Below are 24,698 nucleotides of genomic sequence, written 5' to 3'. Positions count from 1 at the left end.
TGCCCCATAGATTCTCTATGGGGTCAGGTCAGGCGAGTTTGCTGGCCAATCAAGCACAGTACACTGTTTACTTTTCAGAGGTCCGATATTGTTCTATTCTTCAATCCTTGTCTTCTTGGTTCCATGTAATATTCTAATTTTCTGATATTGTGGATTTGGGGTTTTCATGAGCTGTACGCCATGATCATCACAATTATAACAAATTAAGGCTTGACTTATCTTGCTTTGCATGTAATGCATCTGTCTCATATATCAGTTTCACCTTTTAATTTGCATTACTGAAATTAATGGACTTTTGCATGATATTCTAATTTTCCGAGTTTCACCTGTATTTATATGGGGTGGGGGTGGGGGGAGCATGTCCACCATCTTAATTTCCCCTCATTATATCTCAGGTTGTTTCTTTTTTTTAAGTAGCCAGGTAGAAATATAGAAACTGAAACCTTTCTATGGAGAAAAAAAGTATGCAGAAACTTTCTGGAAAATTTCCCATCCCACATCTGAGTATACATAAGATTGCATATTATTGGCATAGTTTGTACTTGTTGGCAGAACAAATAAGCTGAGTCAGTGTTTTGTGTTGTGTTAATCATTTCTTATTCTAATTGTTATGGTTTTGTAATTAGGATGTTCTGTTATGATAAGTGACATATTGGCTGCTGGTGTGTTTCTGGACAAAATATAAAGTATTGGTTATCACCTTTAAAGCCCTGAACAGCTTAGGCTCAGGTTACTTGAGAAAGTGTCTTTCTCTGCAAGATCCCCACAACTCATTGAGACAACCAGGAGACATCCTTCTTTGGGTGCTACCAGTTCATCTGGTGGCGACTCGAGATCTGGCTTTCTCAGTAGCCACCCCTAGGTTGTGGAACGTGCTCCTTGTGGATATGAGAGGCTTGGCTTATCATCCTTGGAGGCCTTCAACATAAGAACATAGGAACATAGGAAACTGCCATATACTGAGTCAGACCATTGGTCTATCTAGCTCAGTATTGTCTTCACAGACTGGCAGCGGCTTCTCCAAGGCTGCAGGCAGGAATCACTCTCAGCCCTATCTTGGAGAAGCCAGGGAGGGAACTTGAAACCTTCTGCTCTTCCCAGAGCGGATTCCTCTCCTGAGAGGAATATCTTGCAGTGCTCACACATCAAGTCTCCCATTCATATGCAACCAGGGCAGACCCTGCTTAGCTATGGGGACAAGTCATGCTAGCTACCACAAGACCAGCTCTCCTCTCCAACATCCCTGCTGGGTTAGGCCCAAGGCCTATTTAGTCCAGCATCCTGTTTCACACAGTGGCCCATCAGATGCCTCTGAGGAGCCCACAAGCAAGAGGTGAGGGCATGCCCTTTCTTCTGCTATGGCTCCTTTCAAGAGAGCCATAAAGGCCCATCTTTTCAGCCTGACTTTTAATAATATTTAAATGGTTTTAAATTGTAATGGATTTAAAATCAGTTTTATGTTTTAACTGGTTTTATTTGTTTTATGTTACTATTTTATATGGTTTTATTTCTGATTGTGAACTGCCCTGAGCCATTTTGGATGAGTGGTATATAAATGAATAAATAAAATAAAATAATAATAATAATAATAATAAAAAAGTATGTTTCAAAAGCAGAATGACATTGCAATCCTTTGCAATTACCCAGGAATATACTCCATTGAACAAAGTTGAACTTAATTCTGAGCAAATATGCTTAGGTTTGAGTTGTTAGACTGTAGTTCTGTGCACACTTATTCAGAAGAACTCCATGTGACCCAATCTCAAACTGAGTCACAACTGTAGTGTGGTGTTTAGAATGACACTATGGCCTAAGCATGCTTTCCTGGATATATCCCATTAAAATTATTGGCATTTTTACAGAAACAGGTTTAGGTTGAAACAAAGTTCTTTATGTAGTGTGAACTCTCTATGTGGCATTCCACTGGAACAATAGAAAGGGTCCAGATTAAAAGTATACTTAATGTATTATATGTGACAAGATTTTAAGACCTCTTTTAATGTTTAGGTAAAAACAAATAAAAGAGCTTTGTTTTATTTGTGTTTACCTATGCATTCAAAGAGGTCTTAAAATCTTGTTTGGAGTGAGGGGGAATGCGTATATCATCACCACTGTATTGCCGTATTATATGTGGATAATTTCCTCCACAGTTAATTCTTTAAAAGCCAGTATGGACCGATCTACACAATGTGCTTCATGTGTTGCGGGCCTAGCTGTTATTTGGGCAGTAGGGAGCAGTGTGAAAAATGCTGAGATGTATTCATGGGATGGCATGGAATTCACCAATGATAATCTGTTCAGACTAGCACAAATCTATACCATAGGTGTTATCATACATTTATTAAAAACACCATGTTGAAAATGCATGCCTGTATGCCTAAATGCAAGAATTAAGTACAAGAATTTGCTCTAAAGATCTTGGGACAATTCATGACTTGTGGGAAAGTCTTTACAGGGTACACATGAAGGGAATGCTGTTCTGCAAACTTTCTGGAAGTTCAGATCATTACTACAAATGAATTTCACAATGGCATTTTTATTTGCCACAGCTTCTCAACATATTCGTTTCTTTCTGTATTTATTGCATCATCACTTGAGGCTGTTTATTCTGATACTGAGATAACTTTAGTGTTGGAAATAGCATGTAGAAGATGTAGCCTTAGTTCACATGTCCAAATGATGACTAATGCACAAATATGTTTGACTGTTATTAATGTGCTTCTGACACACGTGATCTCTCCTCCTTTGCCCTGTGTACTTTTGTTTCTGTGTACTCCTGTGTAGTTGCATTCCTTTCATTCCCTATGTATTTTCATTTCTTCCCTAATGGTTTGCCTGAATCAGGAAGAGAAGGGGAATGGAATGAGTGAGTCTGAGATATGGTTAATGTTTTATTGGCTGTGTAGATATCTAGATACATGTGAACACTTGCCATTGTGTATCTGACTACTCCTTTATCATTCAAGATTAAAATCCTGTCTGTTGCGTATCTCAAGCTATTTTAAAGGCTTCTAATACACTGCAACTTGAGACTAGGCTAGCTAGCTACTTTGCACATTATAGGGGCCAGTTGATTGATTTGGTCCTTAAGCTATACAGTTTAAAGGGAAGCAGGATTGCTAAGTCTGGGGAGTTGCTGTATCCTCAAGGGTCTGACACAAGCCAGAATGGATTTGCTTGCAGCATGCCCCACAGTCTGCACAGGGACCTAGTCAAGAGTCTGAGCATGGTCTTCAGAATACAGTTTTTGTCAAAGTGATAACATGTTTCTACATACACAGTCAAATGCAGTCAAGGATGATAGGCTACCGAGAGAGACTGGTTTAGGGTAGGACATTAGTGAATATTGGTGTCTATGAAATTATGTTTAGTTTTTTTCCAAGGAATGGGGAGGGCATCCTAACTTGACAGGTTGTCAGCCTTCTCATGCTTTAAGACAGGGCCAATCAGATTTCAGATCTGTATATGCTATGCTGCTCCAGCCACACCCAACCCAGTTCCGGTCCCGTATCACTTCAAGACAGTCCACAAGCTGCCCAGTCTCTTCTAGCTTCTAGCTGCCTTAGGCTTGTTTTTCCTTTGTTATTCTCTACCTTTTTGGTTTATGTCTCCACACTCATTCCACTCATGGAGCTTTCACGTTGCTGTGACATGCTGAAGGGCACCCTTTCGGAGGGTCCCCTCTCAGAGACTATGTTGGCACCCACCTATGCGGTGTCTGGGACCGCTGCCGTGTGCACTGCTGAGCTTTCTGAGGGAACAATTGCTAAAAGCTCTGAAATGGCTCCGTGCCTAGAGCTTGTTCCGCCCCGAAAAATGGCAATGAAGACCAAACACTTAAAGGGCCCAGACGTGGCCTAAAAGAAAAACGGAATGCAAGCTGGCCTCCGGCGGGGCTCCACTTTGTGAGAGGCTTCAGCTACAGACAGTATGGGCGCGGCTATCACGGACGACAGTCTCTGAGATTTTGTGCCAAAACCATGGCGGCCATTATGGTCGCTCCTCAGCCCATGCCTGTTTCTAAAGCTTTGCGACTCGTGTGTGGCATAAGTTGGATGTGTGAAGGGTTTTAAGAAATTATACCCTCCAGACTCAGTCTTTTAGGAAAACGGACTCTTCCTTTGTTTCTTTTCAAGCAGGCTTCCTCAGGACCAAAGCTTCTAAATTGTTTTTGGCTTGGTGGCTTAGGGCTTCTAGAGCCTTGGCTTATGAGACATTGAACCTACCTGTGCCCAGAGGTATCACGGCGCATTCGAGAAGTGCGGCTGCATCGGCAGCTTTCTCAGCAAGAGTTCCCCTGGAGGAGATTTGTAAAGTGGCCACATAGAGTTCTAGTTCTTCTTTTGTGAGACACTATAAGATTTCTTCCTTCTATGATCTGCAGGCGGCAGTTGGAAGGACAATTCTGCAGCGGGTGGTCTAGGCATCCGCTCCCCGCCTTTGATTTCATTCAGCTTGGGTACGTCCCGTCAAGTTAGGATGCCCTCCCCATTCCTTGGAAAAAGAAATATTGGTAGAATTACTGTGAATTGTTCTTTTTCAAGGTATCGAAGAAATAAGTATACTTATTTCTCTAAGACAGGCTATACATGGGGACGTGGCAGAAAGGAGGCGATTGGCTGACAGAGGGGGAGGAGGCAATTGGCTGACAGAGTTCGCAAACAGAAGCACCTGATTGGGCAGTGGGGATTCCATATGCAGATAGGGAGAAGTAGCCTGTGAGAGCAGAAGCACCATGGTGATTGGCCAGTGGGGATTCCATAAGCAGATAAGTAGGAGGAGCCTGTGATGGTTGAGGTCAGTTTGAATGCATTTTTTACTGGTCGGAAGATGTTCTTGATTGTAGAGGAGAGGAATCTATATATATGTAAAAGGATAGCGGGCAGGGGTCTGCGAAAAGATGGGTCATGAGGGAGGAAAGAGCCCCTTCAGGAGAAGGAGGCTGCCATTGTGTGACAGCCAGAAAGCCGGGCATGCCAGCATGTGGGGTGGGGTATGGCTGGGCCCAACTAGAGGTGCAGATGCTCTGTGCCCGGGCCCACTAGTAAACTAGGGAAAGGTATTAAAGGTAAAGTGTGCTGTTGAGTCGGTGACGACTCCTGGCAACCACAGAGCCCTGTGGTTGTCTTTGGTAGAATACAGGAGGGGTTTGCCATTGCCTCCTCCCACACAGTATGAGATTATGCCTTTCAGCCTCTTGCTATGTTGCTGCTGCCCAATATAGGTGTTTCCCATAGTCTGGGAAATTTACCAGCAGGGATTCGAACCGGCAACCTCTAGCTTGGTAGTCAAGCCGTTTTCCGCACACATGTGTTAAATAATAATAATAATAATAAATATGAGAAAGGTTTTATTAGCATATTATTATTTATTATTTATTTAACATGTGTATATTGCCCAAAATGCAAGCCTCTAAATTTATAAAATAAATGCTAATTTAAACCTATTGTATTACGTTGTCTTTCTTTCTAACAGAAACAAAAGTTCTAGAAGCTACTGCACAGGGGGGAAAAGTGAAATTGTACCTCCGTTTGGATCATCGAAGTATTAAATGTTAGAAGGCAGCTTTCAGGTCATCTGACATTTTGATGTTAGGATATTTTATTAAGCAGTGAATGTTAATGTTCAGATCTGACAGATTTAATGACAGATTAACTTGTAGTCCAAAAGGCAACTTGAGGCTGGTTTGTACGCTCACCTGGCTGAGGATTGCCATTTTGTGATGGAGGCTGCAGGTGTTCATGCTCTTTTCCACAGCATGTATAAGGCAGTATGTTTGCTGAATGGTTTACTTGCAGGTCCAGACTCATATTGATTAGTATTATGGTTTTCCCATTTATGAGGGGCAGGGATTGTTGAATTGGGGCCCCACACATAACAACCTATGAGTGGAACAATGAGTTCAAACCATGCCATAAACTTGCCGTGGGGAGAAGCATGTCTTGTTCTTCCCTTGCATATGCTGAACTTCAGCCTGGTGAACGAGCTGGTCCCTAGTTTTGTCAGAACTGATTGGCAGTGGCTTGGCCCTGAGCTCTGTTACATGGTGGGATCCTTCTAAATTCCTTGTGAACATTTTGTTGCCAGCTGCGGCCATGTTTGTGGAAGAAACTAGCTGTGTCTTATTAAGATTGATGCTTTAATTAAAAATACTAAAAACTTTTAAAATTACTGTTCACTGACCTTTAGCTTACATTTATTAAAGATAAACACATGGAGTATATACACATCAGAATCTCTCAAACTAGCTTTCTCTCTCTCTCTCCTCAAAAATAGTATTCGGACCCTTCCTGGACCTCCTGCAATACTTCCATCTCTGAAGGTAAATCTGTATGTGCCTGGACGACCAGTGCTTTGCAGCCTCATGTTTACTTCACTAAGGAAGAGTGAACAATAAATAAAATAACTGTATGTTCCTTCCATTTATGTAAGCCCTGAATAGTTGGTGTTGCTGGTTCTGGAATGCCACAACAAGATAATCTCTGTATTCTTGGTCTGAAAAAATACACACAGTGAACCAGTGCCATCAGAATTGGGTGTTAAGTGATGGATAGCTCAGGTTTGTGTTCTTATGATTTGTTTTTTATGTATTACCTGTCTGACATTTGGCCTGTAAATTTATTGAAGTGACAACTATTTCCTCAATCCTTACTGTAAATTGTGTGATACTTCACCCTTTCTTTCTCTTTTGCAATTGTCAGATACATCTCACACATTTTGCAGTCACCTGGAGAAAGATTGGACATGGTGATGAATTGCTGTAGCATAACCTTTGCTTTGTTTGCCTTCTCAGCTGCCCAGAAGGATGTGATTTCAGGATGGAGGCACTGCTAGAAAGAATGCAAAGGCAAGGAAAAGGCAGGTATGTGTGTATTAGTTCTTAATCATTTTATTCAAGTGCTTACAAAGATTATATTTAAATTGTGAGACCGTTTTGTACATGTGCTTTGAGCATGTCAGCTGCTTTTTCCTTTCACTGAAAGAAACTGACTCACCTGATCTTCAAAACACAGAAAGAGAGCACATCTGAAATATAATGCATTGCTTCCACAGCTCCTTCCCCTGCCCCCCTGCCATTATGTGGAAGTGTGCTACCTTATTTGAAACTTACATCCTGAGGTGCTTCACATGACGTGTGCGAAGCGCCTGACGGGGTTCTGTGGGGAGAGTGGTCTTAGCCTGCTCTCCCCACAGACGAGCAGCTGCTCGTAGCTGGGCAGCTGGATTGGCCACCCACATGGCTGCTGGCTCCATCATGGAACCGGCGGGGGATCGGGGGTCGTGCAGCCCCCAGAAGTTCCAGGATGCCCCACACAAGTGCCCGGGGCATCCTGGAAAGATCCCCAAGCCCGGGAGGCTCCCAGTTGGGGGTCTATTTGTGTGTCGCCACGCACCGTGGCGACACATAAGCAAAGAAATGAGGTTAACAGGGCACTCGCTCCATTAACTTCATTTAAAGGGAGGGTGTTCTAGGCAGGCTAGCCACCTTGGGAGCACCGGGCTCATCTGCGACCCCAGTGGTTCTCATGATCAATGGAAAGCGGGCTAAGCTAGCCCGCTTTCTGTCGATCATGGGAATAGCCTCCCTGTCTAGTGGATCAGCATTCAGAGGAAAAAAGCAGATGCAACTGCCAGAGTGCACTTGTGAAGATGTTCCTCCTCTTGTTAAATACTTCAGAACTTAGAGTGCTTTGTTAATAAAGTAATCTCACACCCAGATCCCATTGTGTTAGATAAGGCTTAAACTTGTACTATGATACAGCACAGTACTGTGGTTGTTTCTTACTATTATGCTTTTATCTACAGGTGAAACTCGAAAAATTAGAATATCGTGCAAAAGTTCATTAATTTCAGTAATGCAAATTAAAAGGTGAAACTGATATATGAGATAGACGCATTACATGCAAAGCGAGATAAGTCAAGCCTTAATTTGTTATAATTGTGATGATCATAGCAGGATTGGGAAAGTGTTCTGCAGAAACTCAGGGCCATAGTCAGTCAAGGCTGACAGTAGTCGTCCAAGCAGACTACTGCTCTGATTAAATATAAAGCAGCTTCTTATATCCCAAAGTGAAATGTCTAGTTCCATGCATAACTATTGCTTATTTTCAGGTCTTCAGGAATAGAGTAAATTTTCAGACTGTAAAGTTGGCTTCCTTGGAAGTATTTTTCCCCTTATAGAAAAGCTGTCAAGTTGTGTGGACACTCTGGGGGAAAATGAGGAATTTCAATCTCTTAACCTATTGATTTCCATTTCTTTTCAGTCTTTTATATTTGACAGGCAAATTAAAGGGGTAAAGATCAATGAGAATTCCTTTTCTCCAGAGTTCCATCTTGCAGTTCTTAGTATTGTCTCTTACAAAGTTCCAAAGAAGTTAGAGCAAGTTTGACTGATTACTGTACCAAGGCAAAATCCAAGAATCTTTAGGGAGTCAGGCCTTGCCAGTAAATGGCAAATGTATTTTGTCTCATTATCGTATTATCACCTACCCTGCTATAGTTAAGAACTTGTTGGCATTTATGGTATAAACCTCTATCTGCAGAGTTGATAACTGGGCTATACATTATGTATAGCCAATATACATAAATGTATGTATATTGGCTATACATACATTTAATGCCAAGTGAAACTTGGCATTAAAATCCCCTCTCAGCTAAAGATCAAAAATGTAAACTTTAAAAAAATCCTGTCCACTTAACTTGGAAATGTCAAGCTTCCAGACAGTATTATAGTTGTCTTTGTGATCTTTGATAGTAATTTCATTGATAATATCTCTATTTCATTAAGCAGCTTCATTCAGGCATTGCTTTGACTCCCATCTAAATCAATAGAAAACTTCAACTGACTATGATAGCATCAGATTTTGGCCACTATTATATGCAGAATTATAGTGGCTTGGGATGAACTTTAATTGTTTTTGTATAAACGCAAAATCCTGCATGTGTGTTGGTGATCCAGGATGCTCCAAAACGTGAAACAGGTTTTTGGGGGAGTTGCATGTTATAGTTGCTAGCAAAAGCTGTAAAATGGCATCCCTCCCTGCAAAATCACTTTAATTCTGTCTTGTACTTGCAGGGAGAGAAGAAATGTGATCTTATTTCAGGATTTGTGTCTGAAAGCATTTTGTTTCCTTGGAGCAAAGTCATATAAATGGATCCTGAAAACAGAACAGGCCCACATGGCATTGCTTTTTGGTTGTGATGAGAACTCTACCAGCTGAACATGTTAAATTCGTTACATTTTTTTAAGGCTCAAATTTTCATTAATCTTGGCGAGTTTACAGAATGATATGGAGCATATTTAATCAGAAAGAAATCCCAGTTAGCTAAGAGGGATTTACTGCCTTGTCAGTGTGCTTAGGATTCTGCCTTAATATGGTTGAAAGGAGTCACGAAGCCATGTAGTCTAAGCAGCCTTTCAGCTCTTTATATGGTTTTGATAGGACCCTTGATGCTGAGCAGGTTCCTCAGCAATGTCAAGTGTTCTGCTGAAAAGTGTGCTGTCAAGTCTGTGTTGACTCCTGGCACCCACAGAGCCCTACAGGAGGGGTTTACCATTGCCATCTCCCGCACAATATGAGATTGTCTTTCAGCATCTTCCTTTATCACTGCTGCCTGATATAGGTGTTTCCCATAGTCTGGGAAACATACCAGCAGGGATTCTAACTGGCAACCTCTGGCTTGCTAGTCAAGTCATTTTCCTGCTGTGCTGAAGATTCCCCATAATACATAATGCCCTATGTTTCTCAACCTTTTTGGAGTCAAGGACTGCTAAATTCTTCGTGCAGAGTTTCAAGGACCACTATATTCTTCATGCGCAATTTCCTGGACCAGCAGTTAGTAAAGGGGTTTCAAGTTTAAGTTTATCTATCTATCTATCTATCTATCTATCTATCTATCTATCTATTTATTTAACAGACTTCTATACTGCCCAAAACTTGCATCTCTGGAATATTAGGGGTTCTCAACCTTGGGTCCCCAGATGTGGGTGGACTTAAACTCCCATAACCCCCAACCACAATGGCATTTGGCCATTATGGCTGGGGATAATGGGAGTTGAAGTCCACCAACATCTGAGGAGCCAAGGTTGAGAACCCTTGAATCTAAAAGCCTGGGTGAACAAATATGTTTCCAGTATGTCTTCAGTATGTGCGGGGTGGGGGTGCTTGTGATTACTCAATGGAGAGGGGATGTTGGGCCATTAGAAAAATTCAAAAGCTACATGGGGCCAACGAAAACAGACAAGCAAGCTTTTGAATTCCCCAAAACTCTTCATCAGGCTGGATGTCAAGCAAAGCAAAAAGGAGGTGAGGAGAGGAGAGCTGGGCAAGTTGTCAGTAGAGCCCGAAGTCTACAATTTAACCCTCTTTTGATGGAGGTGGAGTTTTAGCAGGAGTTGTGTAGTCGCAGGGCCGAATCCAGATGATGTTAGTGAGGACCACCCACTGAAATTAATTTAGTCATCTCTCATTTGTGTCAATGCTGCTTGGTCATGATCACTTGGCTTGATCTGGATCTTGCTCTTAGATGTGCACTTTGTGAGGCGGACCTAATGAAACCCGCGCAGCTCCTCCAAAACTCCTTAAAAACAGTTACATGGCAGGTGCTGGGAATGCTGGGGTTTTTTTTAATGGCAAAAGAAAACGTGAAGAAGAGTGGTGGGGACCTGGTGTTAAAGGGAAGGGGGCAATTCTGAGATGGCGGGGGGCACGGGGTGTTGTAGTGGTGGATGCCTCGCCTTCCTCGCTGGGGAGACAAGGCACTGTTCAGGTTGGGCGAAGCAATGGTGCACTGGACCGCGCTTGGAAGGTCACCTGGGTCCAAGAGCTGCTGCCACTGTGCTTGCACACCAGAGTGTAGCAGATGTTCCCCATCCTCTCTCGCAGCACGCACTTCTGTGCCCCCCTCCCAACTCCCCTGAATGCGCCAATCACACCAGCCTGCCTTTGGGGCCACGCAGCTCACATGGTCCCACATGCTGCCCGCGTGTTGTTGCGAGGCGAGCCAAGGCAGCCCTCCTCCCTCCCTCCCTCCCTCCCTCCCTCCACTGCTTAGCCCTCACTGCGGCATGATCCCAGCCAGAGGTTGTCCCCCCCCCCGCCCGGCGAGGTCATAAAAGGGACGGCCATCTTCCACCAGCGGTGCAGACCAGGGGGTTATAGGGGGCTGAGGGACCACAACGCCCCACCCATGCCAGAGGGAAATGGCGTTCCCTCTCAAGGTGCCTTGGCCACAACAGGCAGCTGGTTTTAAATCAGTTGAGATCAGACATGAACCGCGCTGGGCATCAAATCCCCAGGATAACTTCATTCCAGTGCCATTCATCCAATGACCCTTTTGCATGAATGCACAAAATGGTCTCTTGCCTCTCCCCAGCACTCCCTCCCCACGCCGCCTCCCTCCACCACTTAGCCCTCCTTGGTACGCGTGCTTGCTCCTCCTCCCCCGAGGAAGGTCCACCTGCACTCCCTTTCTGCAAAGCCCGAGCCAAGACGGCCCTCCTCACTCCCGCCGCCGCTTAGCCCTCACCACGGCATGATCCCGGCCAGAGGTTCCACCTCCTGGCGAGGTCACAAAGGGGACCGCTGTCTTCCACCGGCAGTGCAGACCAGGGGTTTATAGGGGGGCTGAGGGACCACAACGCCCCACCGATGCAAGGAGAAAATAGCGTTGCCTTTCAAGGCGCCTCGGCCGCAACAGGCAGCTGGGTTTCAATCAATCAACCTTTGGCTGCAAATAATGAGCATGCAAGAACCAGCAGCCCTTCAAGTAGCGCCCACTGCCATACCTTTTCCTCAGTGCCCCCGTGCCGCATGCAGTTTTAAGCTGTAAAGATAGAGAACAAGATAGCTGTAGGAAGATCTCAGCAGCATGTGGAGGCAAGGCGGAAGCAGGGTCCCACACTTCCATGATACTACTCCTCTCCCTTTTCCATGCCATGTGCAAAATTGAAGAAGTGAGTGCCTTGATTGCAGTTGTTTGCGGTGGGGGGTTGACTCCCAGTCAGGGACCGGCACTCAACCCTTCGCGGACCGGCAGTGGTCCAGGGACCGGTGGTTGAGAAACTGTGCTCTATTACATGTTGTCTCTGAAAACTGACACCCCTTTGGTTAGAGAAGTGGTTCCTAACAGGGCATACTTGTACACCTCAGGGTTCTTGAAGGAGTCCCAGGCATACTCGGAATCCTCTTGTCTCCCCACACTACAGCCATGCTGTTTGGCCCCCATATGAGAATTGGTTGCTCAAAGCCAGTGTATTCTCAGCAAAATGTCTACTGCAGAAGGGGAAGGAGGAAGGTGAAGACCTTCTTCTCTGCTCTTGATTGACTGGCTAAGTTCAGCATACCCCTCCCCTCAGCCTGACTGACAGGCTTCAGAAAATTAGCACCGTATACTCCCATTGAAATCAATAGGACAAGTAAATTTGTCCCATTAATTTCAGTAAAGCTGCTTATTTATTTATCTATCTATTCTATTTATCTATTTATGAGTCACTTAGTGTGGATGTGAGCCACAGACTGTAGTAGCCGGTCTCCTTAGCTGTAACGCCTGCATGTGTGTGTATACACACACACACGCAAATTTAACATCTCTGTGTGTGCATTCTCTCTCTCTCTCTCTCTCTCTCTCTCTCTCTCTCTCTCTCTCTCTCTCTCTCTCTCTCTGTGGGGTTCCTGAGCTGAAGGTTTGTGACTTTTTAAAAGGGTCTTTTAAAAAGTGGATATCCCTGGGTTAAAGGAACCCATCTCTTGCGATGAAATTAAAGATTCCAGGGAATGGATGGCTAGGGAAGTATTACTATTGCCTTGCCGAGATCATGATCTGTATATGAGAGAGGAAAGAAAGCTTTGCTTACCTGGTATCTTGATTCTGCAAACTATTTTATTGCCATCAGAGGCTTCCTGACTTCTTGTGAGGCTGAACTACAAGAGCTGATGAAGCAGATAGACATCATGGTGGCACATAAGAAAGCTGAATGGGAAAGCCAAACGCAGGCGCTGGAGTCTTGTCTGGATATCCGAGAGCATGAGTTGTCATCCCTTAGGAATGCATTGGATGAAAAACGCAGAGAGGTAGTTTCCCTGGGTTTTGTATTATATTCACTTGTCTCATATATACTTGCCTTTCCCTGTGAAATTTCACTGTTGTCATAGGAACATAGGACTAGGGATGTGCACGGAACCGCGGAGCTGCGGTCCGGCACTAGGGTGGGGGTACCTTTAAGGGCGAGGGAGGGTGTACCTACCCCTCCCTCCGCTTGTCCCCTGCTGGCGCTCGTCCGTTTAGCAAGCATTTGGGGCTACCTCCCTGCCACCTCCCAGGATACCTCCCTGCCACCCCTTCCCCCTCTGGCAGCAAAAGGCCCCTGCCACCTCCCTGGGGCTACCTCCCTGCCACCTCCCAGGATACCTCCCTGCCACCCCTTCCCCCTCTGGCAGCAAAAGGCTTCAGGAAGCCTTTTGCACATGCGCACGTCGTGTGTGTGTGCGCAACACGGAGATATGGCACCCATGTGTGATGTGTGCACGCGCAAAAGGCTACCTGAAGCCTTTTGCTGCCAGAGGGGGAAGGGGCGGCAGGGAGGTATCCTGCACCCCAAATGCTTGCTAAATGGATGTGCACCGGTGGGGGACAAGCAGAGGGAGGGGTAGGTACACTTTAAAGGGACCCCCACCCCAGCGCCTGAACCGTCCCAAGGCCAGACCGGTCCGAGCACATCACTACATAGGAAGCTGCCATATACTGAGTCAGACCATTGGTCTATCTAGCTCAGTGTTGTCTTCACAGACTAGCAGCAGCTTCTCCAAAGTTGCAGGCAGGAATCTCTCTCAGCCCTATCTTGGAGAAGCCAGGGAGGTAACTTGAAACCTTCTGCTCTTCCCAGAGAAGCTCCATCCGCTGAGGGGAATATCTGACAGTGCTCACACTTCTAGTCTTCCACACATCCTTGACTCTGAATAAAGCTTTATCATCTCATAGTTGTTAATTCCTATATCAGCATTTTACAAACTTCTAAGTAAGAAAACTGTAGCATAAATTCAACCTGTCCACCAACTCTAGTTTGGTGAATGTGCAAATCATGTCCATTTCCTGTTTTAAAAATAGGATGGCTAGCTCTGGCCTTGTCACTTATATGTCATGTGTCATACTGTGGAATATGAACATGGTATTTTTGTTGTGTGTTCTTTGTGCTGAACAAGTTCTTTGTGCTGATCAACATATCTGGATTTCTGAAGGCATAATCACAAATTAGTTAGATTTTAACTAATGCAGGGTAGGCAATGTGTGGCTCTCCAGATGTTGCTGAACTACAACTCCATAATCCCCAGCTACAATACATTGTTGCTGGGGCTGATGGGAGTTGTAGTTGAGCAACGTCTTGAAAGTTGTACATTTCCTATCCTGACTAATGGATACAGTAATCAATTTATTATTGGTTTCCTCTTTAGAGTATGGCACAGCCTCTTTGAATATTATATTTTGCTGTCACTGTGCTGGCTGTGGTGTGTGTGTGTGTGTGTGTGTAGTTTATTTCTTGTGGCAATGATCTCCATAATACAGACATACATTTGTTAAAATCTAAGGAGGGCCTTCCTATAGAAGCATGGACAGTTTCTAGGCCACCCTCCCCATTTACTGTATTTACCTGAATCCAAGACTAGTCCCCCCTGCCAATTCTTTGATGTTAGAAACTGTGGGGCGAGCAGGTTGTATTAAATTCAGAGTCCTCTTCCTCTTGGGTAAATACAGATACAACCTGTTTTTAACCTCTGTTTTTTCAGGATGTTGTCTTAAATTCAGAATCTTCGGTTTGGGTAAATGCAGTACAGGCACTCACTCACTGACTTACAAACACCTGACTTATGAACAACCCATACTTACAAACAAAGCTCCATAACTTATTAAATTAATGATGTCCCCAACTTGCACATACAAACAAGCCATCCCTCATAAGAACTATGTGTGTTTTGAGTTACGAACATTCAGCTTTAGAACACAACCCATTTGTAAGTTGGGGACTCCCACATTGTTGGTTCTGGAGGAGCAAAACAGTGTTTCCTGTTTTGCAGGAGTGTTTGCTCTTCTGATGTCTCTCTTTGGGGGACCTTAAAGCACACCTTTGGCCAATGGGACTTTTGCTCCATCCCTTTCCACTGATTACCCAGATCAGTCTTCTACCTCAGTTGTCTTTTGTTGTTGTTGTTCATTACACTTGGAGAGGTTCAAACTCTTTTGTTGTTGAGATGGAGAGGAAATTGTAATAAAGTTAACTTCTAAGAAAAATAACATATAGTGTTCTGCCTTGTTTGGGCTGAACAGGTTGACTTTTACATCTTCTGTTTTGTGCTATTTTTTTTGTTAATTGCCCTGTAAAGGTTTGCCAGAAAAATTATGTTGTGCTAAGGTGTTCTAATCTCCTACTTCAGATTGAGAGGTTATGCCAGCAACTGGAAGGGATGGAGCAACTCAATCATGATATTACTATGGAGTATGAACAACAGTTAAAAAATGTCCAGGAAGAGGTGAGTCTCCACAGGTCCTGCTTTATTTGTCATTTGTCCTTTTGTGTAGTTGTTTACTATTTTCATGCTTGTAATGTCATCTTTTTATTCTATATGATATACTGCTAACAACAGCACTAAAAGTAGTTTTGAGGCAAAATAGTGCACATTTTATAATAATTTTCAGGCCTTCCTACAACATATTAACTTCTCCACAAGTTATTCTTGTAATTGGAAATGTGTGCATGCACTCTCTTTATTTAATCAATTAATCAGTCAATGGTTCTGTGGCTATAATATTGCATCGCAATGGGCTCAAGAAAGTACCATTCCTTTGCCTACCTAATCACTTTGAGGCTGAAGGCTATCTTGTTCACATAGGAAAAACGGCTACATGTAGAGGCTCTTCACACGATCATTGTGAAGAGCTGTAAGGGGGTTTGTGGGGAAAGCGGGCTTAGCCCGCTCTCCCCACAGACAATCACGAGGCAACCCTGGGTGGCCGGATTGGCCGCCCACACGACTGCCAGCTCCATCACTGAGCCGGCAGGGGCTGTGGGGATTGGAGGCCATGTGGCCCCCAGAAGTTCCAGGATGCCCCACGTGAGTGCGTGGGGCATCCTGGAGAGACCGCCAAGCCTGGGAGGCTGCTTGCAGCCTCCCAGTCCGGGGTCTACTCGTGTGTTGCCACGCACCACGGCAACACACGAGCAAAAAGATGGGGGTAGCAGAGCCCTCACTTCGTTAACCTCATCTAAGGGGAGGGGTATTTATGGAGGTTTGCTGCCGGGAGCCGCACGACTCCCGTTGCACGCTGCTGCCCAATATAGGTGTTTCCCATAGTCTGGGAAACATACCAGCGGGGGATTCGAACCAACAACTTCTTGCTTTCTAGGCAAGTTACTTCTCCGCTGCGTCATGTGTTGAGGGCTAGGTGGCCAGATTTGGCTTTAAAAAAGCCAAATTCTGGCTTACGGCCCATTTGACCCACGAGTATACCCCTTAAGTTCTGGCAACTCTGGAGGGTACAGTTAAATTGAAACCAAAGGCTATAGCCTATAGATTACTTGGTATTTGATGGAGTTATTCAATAATAAATTCTTTTACTATGATTTGTATACTGCAGGGTATATATACTCATTATTAAAGAAATATATATGGGGTATGTGTTTTTCTTCAAAATGTGTAGCTGGATTTGTTTCTTGCCATATTCTTGTTATATTAACAGAGTAAAACAAGTTAAAGTCTCCACCCTGTAGAGTATTTGGTTGGTTAAAACCTTGGATGTCAAATGTAGAGTTCACCCATATCAGCTAGGCTCTTCCCATATTAAGCCCTCATGAAAAATAAAATTCCTTCTACCACTTTAATCATTTGCTTAGAACTTTGGATCTGAATCGTGATCTGTTGAGTCCATTAGAAATGGGGTTCTGCACTTGCACTGAAGCTTGTCGGTGTGCACTACCATAGCTCCTCTTGACGCTTGCACTCTGCCCCACATGACTATTTAAGGCAGTTGGAAGCACCAACAATTTAGTTCCTTTGCGACCGCCGTAGCGATCAGTCCCTCGGTCATTGCGGCTACTTCATACTGGTTCCTTTTCTATTGTGAGTTCTAGAAAGAGAGATAATTATTGGACTGATTTATTGGCTATTGGACTTTGGATTGCTTAAGACTACATTTTGATTTGTTAATGGACTAACTGACGCGACAGATCAGATAGATAACTTGGCTAACCGCTAACCAGAACGCTGACGACGGCTATGGATAACCCTAAACAGTCAGACAAAAAATTGATTAAAAAAACTTTTTAAAGATGTACTGAGTGTAACGCAAAGCTGCCCTCTCAAGACAGGCACGACCTATGCTTAATATGCCTTGGAGAAGCCCACAATACTTCTTCATGTAAAGTTTTCCAATCTTTCTCGAAGCAAACTTGTCATAATAACTTGTCATAAACTTGTCAGAAGAGCCCCTGGTGGCGCAGTGGTAAAACTGCCGCCCTGTAACCAGAAGGTTACAAGTTCGATCCTGACCAGGGGCTCAAGGTTGACTCAGCCTTCCATCCTTCCGAGGTCAGTAAAATGAGTACCCAGAATGTTGGGGGCAATATGCTAAATCACTGTAAACCGCTTAGAGAGCTCCGGCTATAGAGCGGTATATAAATGTAAGTGCTATTGCTATTGCTATAATAGGGACATAATAGTGTGTCATAATTCGGGCTACTCTTTATGACAATGTTTTAAGTCCCTGGGTCCATCTAAGGAGGGGGAAAATTATCTTCTAAGCCATCTGGCTCGAAGGCTGAGGCTTCAACCCAGTCTAAACCCTCGATGCCTGTGTTTAAATCTCCAAAACCACTGAAAAGGCATGGAGACAAAATGGTGGAAGTGTTGGAGCCCACCAAAAAGAAGAAGGCAGTGACATCAGGAGATACTCCTTCTCCATTATTGGTGCAGGATGTGATAACGTTGGTGACAGAACCGCCAACGCTGAGCTCTTCGACTCCGGGACCATTGACATTGATGCAGCCAGTCTCGGTTTTGGCAGCAAATGGATTGGCTTTGGCATCAACCTCAACAGCATCAATGTTGAGAGTGTTGACTTGTTCAACTACTGTTTTGCTGCCGTCAGCCTCAGGGCCTTCGACACCGAGACCACCAACTCCTTCAGTATCAAGGTAGATGTTGGTGCTGAGACTGGCATCTCTTTCCCTGGCACCGACTCAGATGAAATCTCTGACGCCGATGGTGAGAGAGATGCCCTCGATGCTCAATATACCGATTTTGTCAGGAACAGTGACTCCACGTTATCAGGTACCATTCACTTTTGAGATCAAGGATGCTGACTCAGCTATGCCGAGGGAACTGGATCTTTCGACCCCAGCACAGTCTTTACTTTCTATGTTAGATTCCAATAATACTACCCCTTCAACCTTTAGGGGATTCCCACAGTCTGAGAAGCATGAAACCCATTCAGTGCCTCAAGATTTGGCAGATCCATCTGCTTCTCAGCAGCATCCACCTGTATGCTATGCACTTAAAGCTGCACATCTAGCTACTCTAACTAGTTTGTTTATTTTACATTTAATATCCCGCTCTTCCTCCAAGGAGCCCAGAGCGGTGTACTACATACATCTCTCCACAAAAACAAAAAATAGGAGGGCTCCTGAATATTCAAGCAAAGTTTAATCCATCTGGTGAAAGTAAGTTCCCATGCTTAAAAAAAAAAAATAGTAAGGGATCCAGATTCCAAACATAATGCTGAATAAGGTACACATCTGGGTACCCCAAAGATAGCCCTAAGAAATAATGACTGAACCGTTTCCATTTCTGATGTTACTCCCTAAATCCAAAGTGGGACGCCATAAAGTAATTGAGCTACAATCTTTGCTTGAAAAACTTGGAGAGCCATAGGTATATACTGGCCTCCTTTGGAATAGTAGAATCGTAAAAGAGCGTTGAGAGTTTTACGAGCAATAGAGATAGAATGGAAGGCCTCTACACCCAGTACCCAATTCTCTCGTTATAGACTGTGCTACGTCATCCAGGACTGGCAGACGAAACATGAGTCCTGCGGATAAAGAGGGCAGAAAGTTGAACGTACTTGGGAGGAAAATCTACTCCACTGCCTGCTTATCAGTTAAAATAGCCAGTTACTCAGCCTGTATGGCTAAATACAATCACTGTCTCTGGGACAGCTTGGAGCAGGACATGGACAGCCTTACTCCGGAGGAGTTCATAGTGCGTTTCAAGAAGACCATGATGAAATTGGCAGCTGTGACACGGCAACAGCTAAGCACCTGACGGAATCTGAGTCCAGGGCAATGACCACATCAATCACATTAAGGCGCTATGCATGGCTCAGATTGGCCTCTCTTCAGTATGACATGAAAGATAAACAGAAAGGCTTCCATTTAATGGAAAGGGTTTGTTCTTAGGACAGACAGACTCAACTATGAAAAAACTAAAGAAGTCGAAGTTCACGGCAAAGACTTTCACTTTAGCATCCACATCCTCCTATGATACAAAATTAAAACCTTACAACAGGCCACGTTCCAACTATAGGCAGCAGGACCACAGATATTTCAAAAAGTCTTTGCAACCATAAAATAAAAAGCATTACCAATTGAAGAACAACCAGGGCCAGCGTAATAAACAGGTGGAGGCTCAGAAGCAGCACCTTTTGAGGTCAACAACAGCCCATCACAGCTTTTATCAATGGAGGACTCGGGCCTGGTTCAAACATCAGCCTACCCCAACAACGTAGCTATAAGTGTCACTGCCTGCAACACCTATCAGGGTCCAATAAACATCTTCAGCCATCAACAACATTGGATTGGCCAGCCATGCCATGGTACCACATAACATTGGATCAATGGGTGTTGAAGATATTCTCTTTGGGCTATGCTATAGAGTTCAAAGCACGTCCACTTTATGCGGGAGACCAGCCCTGCAGAAGGAGGTGCAGAAGTTGTTGAACAAGAAAGCGATTGTCCCGGTGCAATGGGTACAGAAGTGGGAGGGATTCTACTCCTGCTACTTTCAGATCCCCAAGAGAGATGGTGGAATACAACCTATAATGGACCCGAGAGATCTGAACAAGTTCATACATGTGAAGAAGTATCGAATGATGATGTTGCTGGGCATTCTGCTGCTTCTACATCAGGAGTGGTGGCTTGCAACGTTAGACCTGGAGGAAGCTTATTTTCACATAGGATTCAGGCCATTGTACCGAAAATATCTCAGATTCACACTGGGCAACTCAGTTTACCAATATCAAGTGCTACTGTTTGGCCTCTGCACTGCCCCCTGGGTTTTACCAAAGTGCATGGCAGTGGTTGTGGCACACCTCAGGACCAGGGGACTGGCAATTTACCCTTTTCTAGGCAACTGGCTACTGGCTACTAACATCAAAAAATAGAGAAGGGTTACTTTCTCAAATATGATTCTTGTAACTTCTCCAAGACCTCAGCATAGAGGTCAACTGAAAAAAAATCTCATCTGAATCTGGTAACATCAATCTCCTACATACTGGCGATCCTGGATATGTAGAGGGGGAAGGCCTATTTACCACAAGAAAGATTTCAAGTCTTATCGGAACTCGTACATCAGTTCCAGTTGAATTTGACAGGTTCAATGCCTTTTAGGCCTCATGCAAGACAATGGTTTGCTACATGCACCTGAAAATGAGAAAGTTGCAGTTGTGGTTCATATCCACCTTCCATCTGAATGTGGACAGTGCCCAAAAGGGCTTAGAAATTCCACCTCAAATCTTTCAGTCCTTGGGCTGGTGGACTCACACAGAGAGCCAGCTACAAGGTGTCTTGTTTCAACTGGAGTCTCCCACGGTGTGGGTGACAACAGACGCCTCAGTGTTGGGCGGTGAGGTCATTGCAATGGCAGTACGGTCCATGGACAGTGGAGCTACCAGCAGACACAGCTCCACATCAATTTCTTGGAGCTCCTAGCACTGTTTCAAACCATGAAAGTGTTTCTGCCTGTGCTCAAAAGGCAAACAGTGCAGTTAGAATTGGACAATACAACAGCGATTACCTATCTAAACAGGCAAGGGGGGACAGTGTCCAGATCGCTGTGTGCACTGAGTATTCAGATGTGGCACTGGCACATCAGAAACAATATCAGTCCCCAGGCCATACACATAAAGGAGATGGGCAATGTTCTTGCCAACTATCTGAGTCTCTCATTTACCAGATAATAGCAATAGCACTTACATTACAGATAAGAGAGACACGAGTGGAAATTGAGCAACAAGTACAACAACTCCAATATTCAGGGCATGGGGATACCCCAAAATAGACTTTTTTGTGACGAATCAAAATACCAAGTGCACAATGTACTGCTCGAGGGTGGGTCATGACCCACAGTCAATAGGGGACGTGTTCCAGATAGACTGGCCCAAACACCTGTTATATATGTATCCACTTCTGCCACTCATAGGGAGGGTAGTGGCATAACTTCTGGCTGTCCAGACCATATGTATCTTGATAACACCGTGGTGGCCTTGGCAGCCATGGTTTCCACATCTACTCAGACTTTCCGGTCACACTTGCAGGAGGCTTTCACAGTACCCACATCTTCTTTCACGGGAAAGCGGGCAGGTACTGTGCCCAGAGGTGCCCACTCTGCAACGAACAGCCTGGAAAATGGCTTTTAAATAAAATCTTGCTTAACCAGAGGAAGCTTCAACTAGGAGAAACTACGCAAGTAAATGGAAGCAGTTCAGTTGCTATGCAGCTTTGAGCGGCTTCCGACCTTTGAAAGCTGTGGTGCGCCAGATCCTGCTATATCTTACTACACTTAAGACCTCCCTGCTACCTAATGTCTCCCTAAGAGTACACTTAGCAGCTATCTCCGCTAAGCACCCGGGCTGGGATGGGGGGACAGTATTCTCCCACCCCAGCTGCAAGAGCTTCTTGAAAGGTCTTGCCAATCTATATCTGCCAGTTCGACAGCCACTGGAACAGTGGAGTATACCTTTGGTCCTTTCTGCTCTAGCAGACTCCCCTTTCGAGCCTCTGGCTAATGGAGAGGAGAGCTGGTCTAGTGGTAGCAAGCCTGAATGGCTGCTTAGTTAAGCAAGGTCTGCCCTGGTTAAATATGAATGGAGACCAGAAGTGTGAGCACTGTAAGATATTCCCCTCGGGGGATGGAGCCGCTCTGGGAAGAACAGAAGGTTTCAAGTTCTCTCCCTGGCAGCATCTCCAAGATAGGACTGAGAGAGACTCCTGCTTGCAACCTTGGAGAAGCCGCTGCCAGTCTGTGAAGACAATACTTAGCTAGATAGACCAATGGTCTGACTCAGTATATGGCAGCTTCCTATATTCCTATGAAACTGCTAGCCTGAAACTGGTCTCCCCAAAGACTGCCTTTTTAGTGGCAATTACAACTGCCTGCAGGGTGAGTGAGCTGACAGCCTTGTGGATGGACATACCTTACACCCGCTTCTTCCCAGATAAGGTTTTACTATGTCCTGATATTGCATTCTTGCTAAAGGTTGTGACAGATTTTCACATAAACGAAGATATCATGCTGCCTATCTTCTTTAGTGCTCCTTCTATTTATTTATTTTTTACATTTTATATCCCGCTCTTCCTCCAAGGAGCCCAGAGCGGTGTACGACATACTTAGGTTTCTCCTCACAACAACCCTCTGAAGTAGGTTAGGCTGAGAGAGAAGGGACTGGCCCAGAGTCACCCAGCAAGTATCATGCCTGAATGGGGATTTGAATGATTGACTGCTCCAGCGGTCGTCCAGGAACCAAAGTCCTGGCGTTTCCTCCTGCCTTAAATAGCCATGTGGTTACGTGAAACGGGATGCAAGTGCCGAGAGGGTCTGTGTTAGTCCACACTGACAAGCTTCAGCCCAGGTGCAGAACCCCATTTCTAATGAATGTCAATGGATCGCTACCAGATCATCAGTTACAGGTGAGCAACTGGTTTTTACCTGCCCTTGAACTTATTTAGTCTTTCTAAGGTTTGAGCCTTTGATAAGTCAATCTTGCCACCTGTAACCTATATTCATTTTTAATGCTTCTAGCTACAATTCCCACTCCTGTTTGGTAATGCTAACAGGTCTTTATCTAATGGCTGTTGAGTTGTCTTTCCAAAGTCAGCTAGCAGTTGCAGCTCCCTGTCTGCATCACAGCAGCAAGTATTTTAGCTGTTGACCAAGCATGGATCCTGAGTTCTGTTGAGCTAGTGGCCACTCCAGATCATACTGAGAGTGGCAGACAGCTTGTACCACAGCAGTTTCCATGCATTCATTTCATGGAGACTTGTGTATGTGCTCTCTTTCTCCTGAACATAACGTGGCATTCTTAACAAAAACAAACAGGGAACCCGAACCTCTATGCATGCTTAAATCCTGTTTTGTTCAGCTGAGCTTACTCCCAAGTAAGTGTGCCTAGGATTGCAGCTGAAATCCATTCTAAACATTATTCATTAATAAGAAACAAAAGGCATGCTTTACTGTTGACTGCTTCACTGTAAGTGCTCAGGTACTGGGATATCCTGCAGGTGGTGTGACAGCACTTAATGGTTGGCATTTGCTTTTTGTCCTGCTTTCTTGTCAACTGCTTAGAGTTAAATGCCATAAAAGACTAGTATTGCATTAACCTTTTCTCTCTGGAGAGTTGGTTCAAGTCCGCTTACTGTAGGCCATAAATAAAATTAATTTTCTGTTCTTGCCTTTGCAAGTTGAAGACATCTGTCTACATTTCTCAGTCTTTTCATTCCAGCATGAGTAATGGTACTTGTTTAGCAGGTGTCCCCATGGGGATAGTAAGGATGCTGCCAAGCAAGATTGAAGTATAGTGACAGATCTTTGCAAAAGTTAGAAGCCAGAATGGCAGCAGAACTGTGAGGTATTTAGGAAGGCTGAAGAGCATTAGCAATTCAGATAGTATGATAGCACAGTGCAGTCTCCAAGTATGTTAGCACTTAAGTGTATTGTGTAATAATTCCTGCTCTAGTTTGGTTCCCTTTGAGTATGAAGTATTCAGCTTCATGTGGCTGATGTAATAAACTACGGATGCCTATAAAACTGTGTTCAAAATAATAAAACCAAATCAATGTGCAACTTGCATCTCCCCCCGCTTTTATATCCTCCTCAATTGTCTTTGTAGCAAAGAAGGGTGTGATCCTTGATATTAGGGTAGACTCTTTTATCTTCCCCCTTTTCTTCTGACCTTCCACCTCTTCTTTCTTTGTCGATCCTTCTATTCTCTGTTCTGTTTAAACTGCCCCTTTTCTCCTTTTCTCTCTTTAAGTTATTGGTTCATATTCCTTTTATTGGATCATTGCAAGCTTTGTTGTATGCACAGCTGGCTTGCTAATTGGGCTGGATGAGAAAGCTTCAGATATGTGCAGGAAGCCAATTGCTTGCCTCACCAGGCCCTGAGCCCACCTTTCCCCAAAACGTCTCCTGGTGACTTTGGTACACACCCATTCCAACTGCTGCTCTCATCTTGTTTCTTCTTCTGTCCTGGTTGCGTCTGCCCCTGAAAAGCCAGTGGGTAAGGAAGTTGGAACAGCAAGAAATTATTCAAGACACTTCTGCCATTCCAACTTCCCCTCCCTCTTCCCTTTCAGATGGCATTGCAGGACAGAGGAAGGAGCAGGACAAGGAAGGCACCAGGTAAGGGGAAAAGGAGGGTGAGTGAAATTGGTGGGG

General features: G+C 44.4%; 1 protein-coding gene across 11 annotated transcripts in view; it reads left to right on the top strand.

The window, feature by feature from the left end:
* CEP63 (centrosomal protein 63) overlaps positions 1–24,698 on the top strand; it is a 62,116-nt gene that overhangs the window by 5,525 nt on the left and 31,893 nt on the right. For 4 of the 11 annotated variants that reach the window (XM_053309105.1, XM_053309096.1, XM_053309095.1 and 1 more), the window contains exons 2-4: positions 6,794–6,862; positions 12,896–13,073; positions 15,429–15,524. In XM_053309105.1, the coding sequence (XP_053165080.1) occupies positions 6,819–6,862; positions 12,896–13,073; positions 15,429–15,524 (318 nt within the window). In that variant the 5' untranslated portion in view covers positions 6,794–6,818. Of the gene's footprint in view, positions 1–4,782; positions 4,798–4,828; positions 4,868–5,475; positions 5,573–6,276; positions 6,323–6,432; positions 6,560–6,793; positions 6,863–12,895; positions 13,074–15,428; positions 15,525–24,698 lie in introns of those variants that run through there. The other 7 variants (XM_053309097.1, XM_053309099.1, XM_053309102.1 and 4 more) reach the window with 5 other exon arrangements.

This window comes from Hemicordylus capensis, chromosome 3, assembly GCF_027244095.1.
Source record: "Hemicordylus capensis ecotype Gifberg chromosome 3, rHemCap1.1.pri, whole genome shotgun sequence".
NCBI lineage: Eukaryota > Metazoa > Chordata > Lepidosauria > Squamata > Cordylidae > Hemicordylus > Hemicordylus capensis.
Note: the sequence above shows the minus strand (reverse complement) of the source record. Positions and strands in the feature narration are given on the sequence as shown.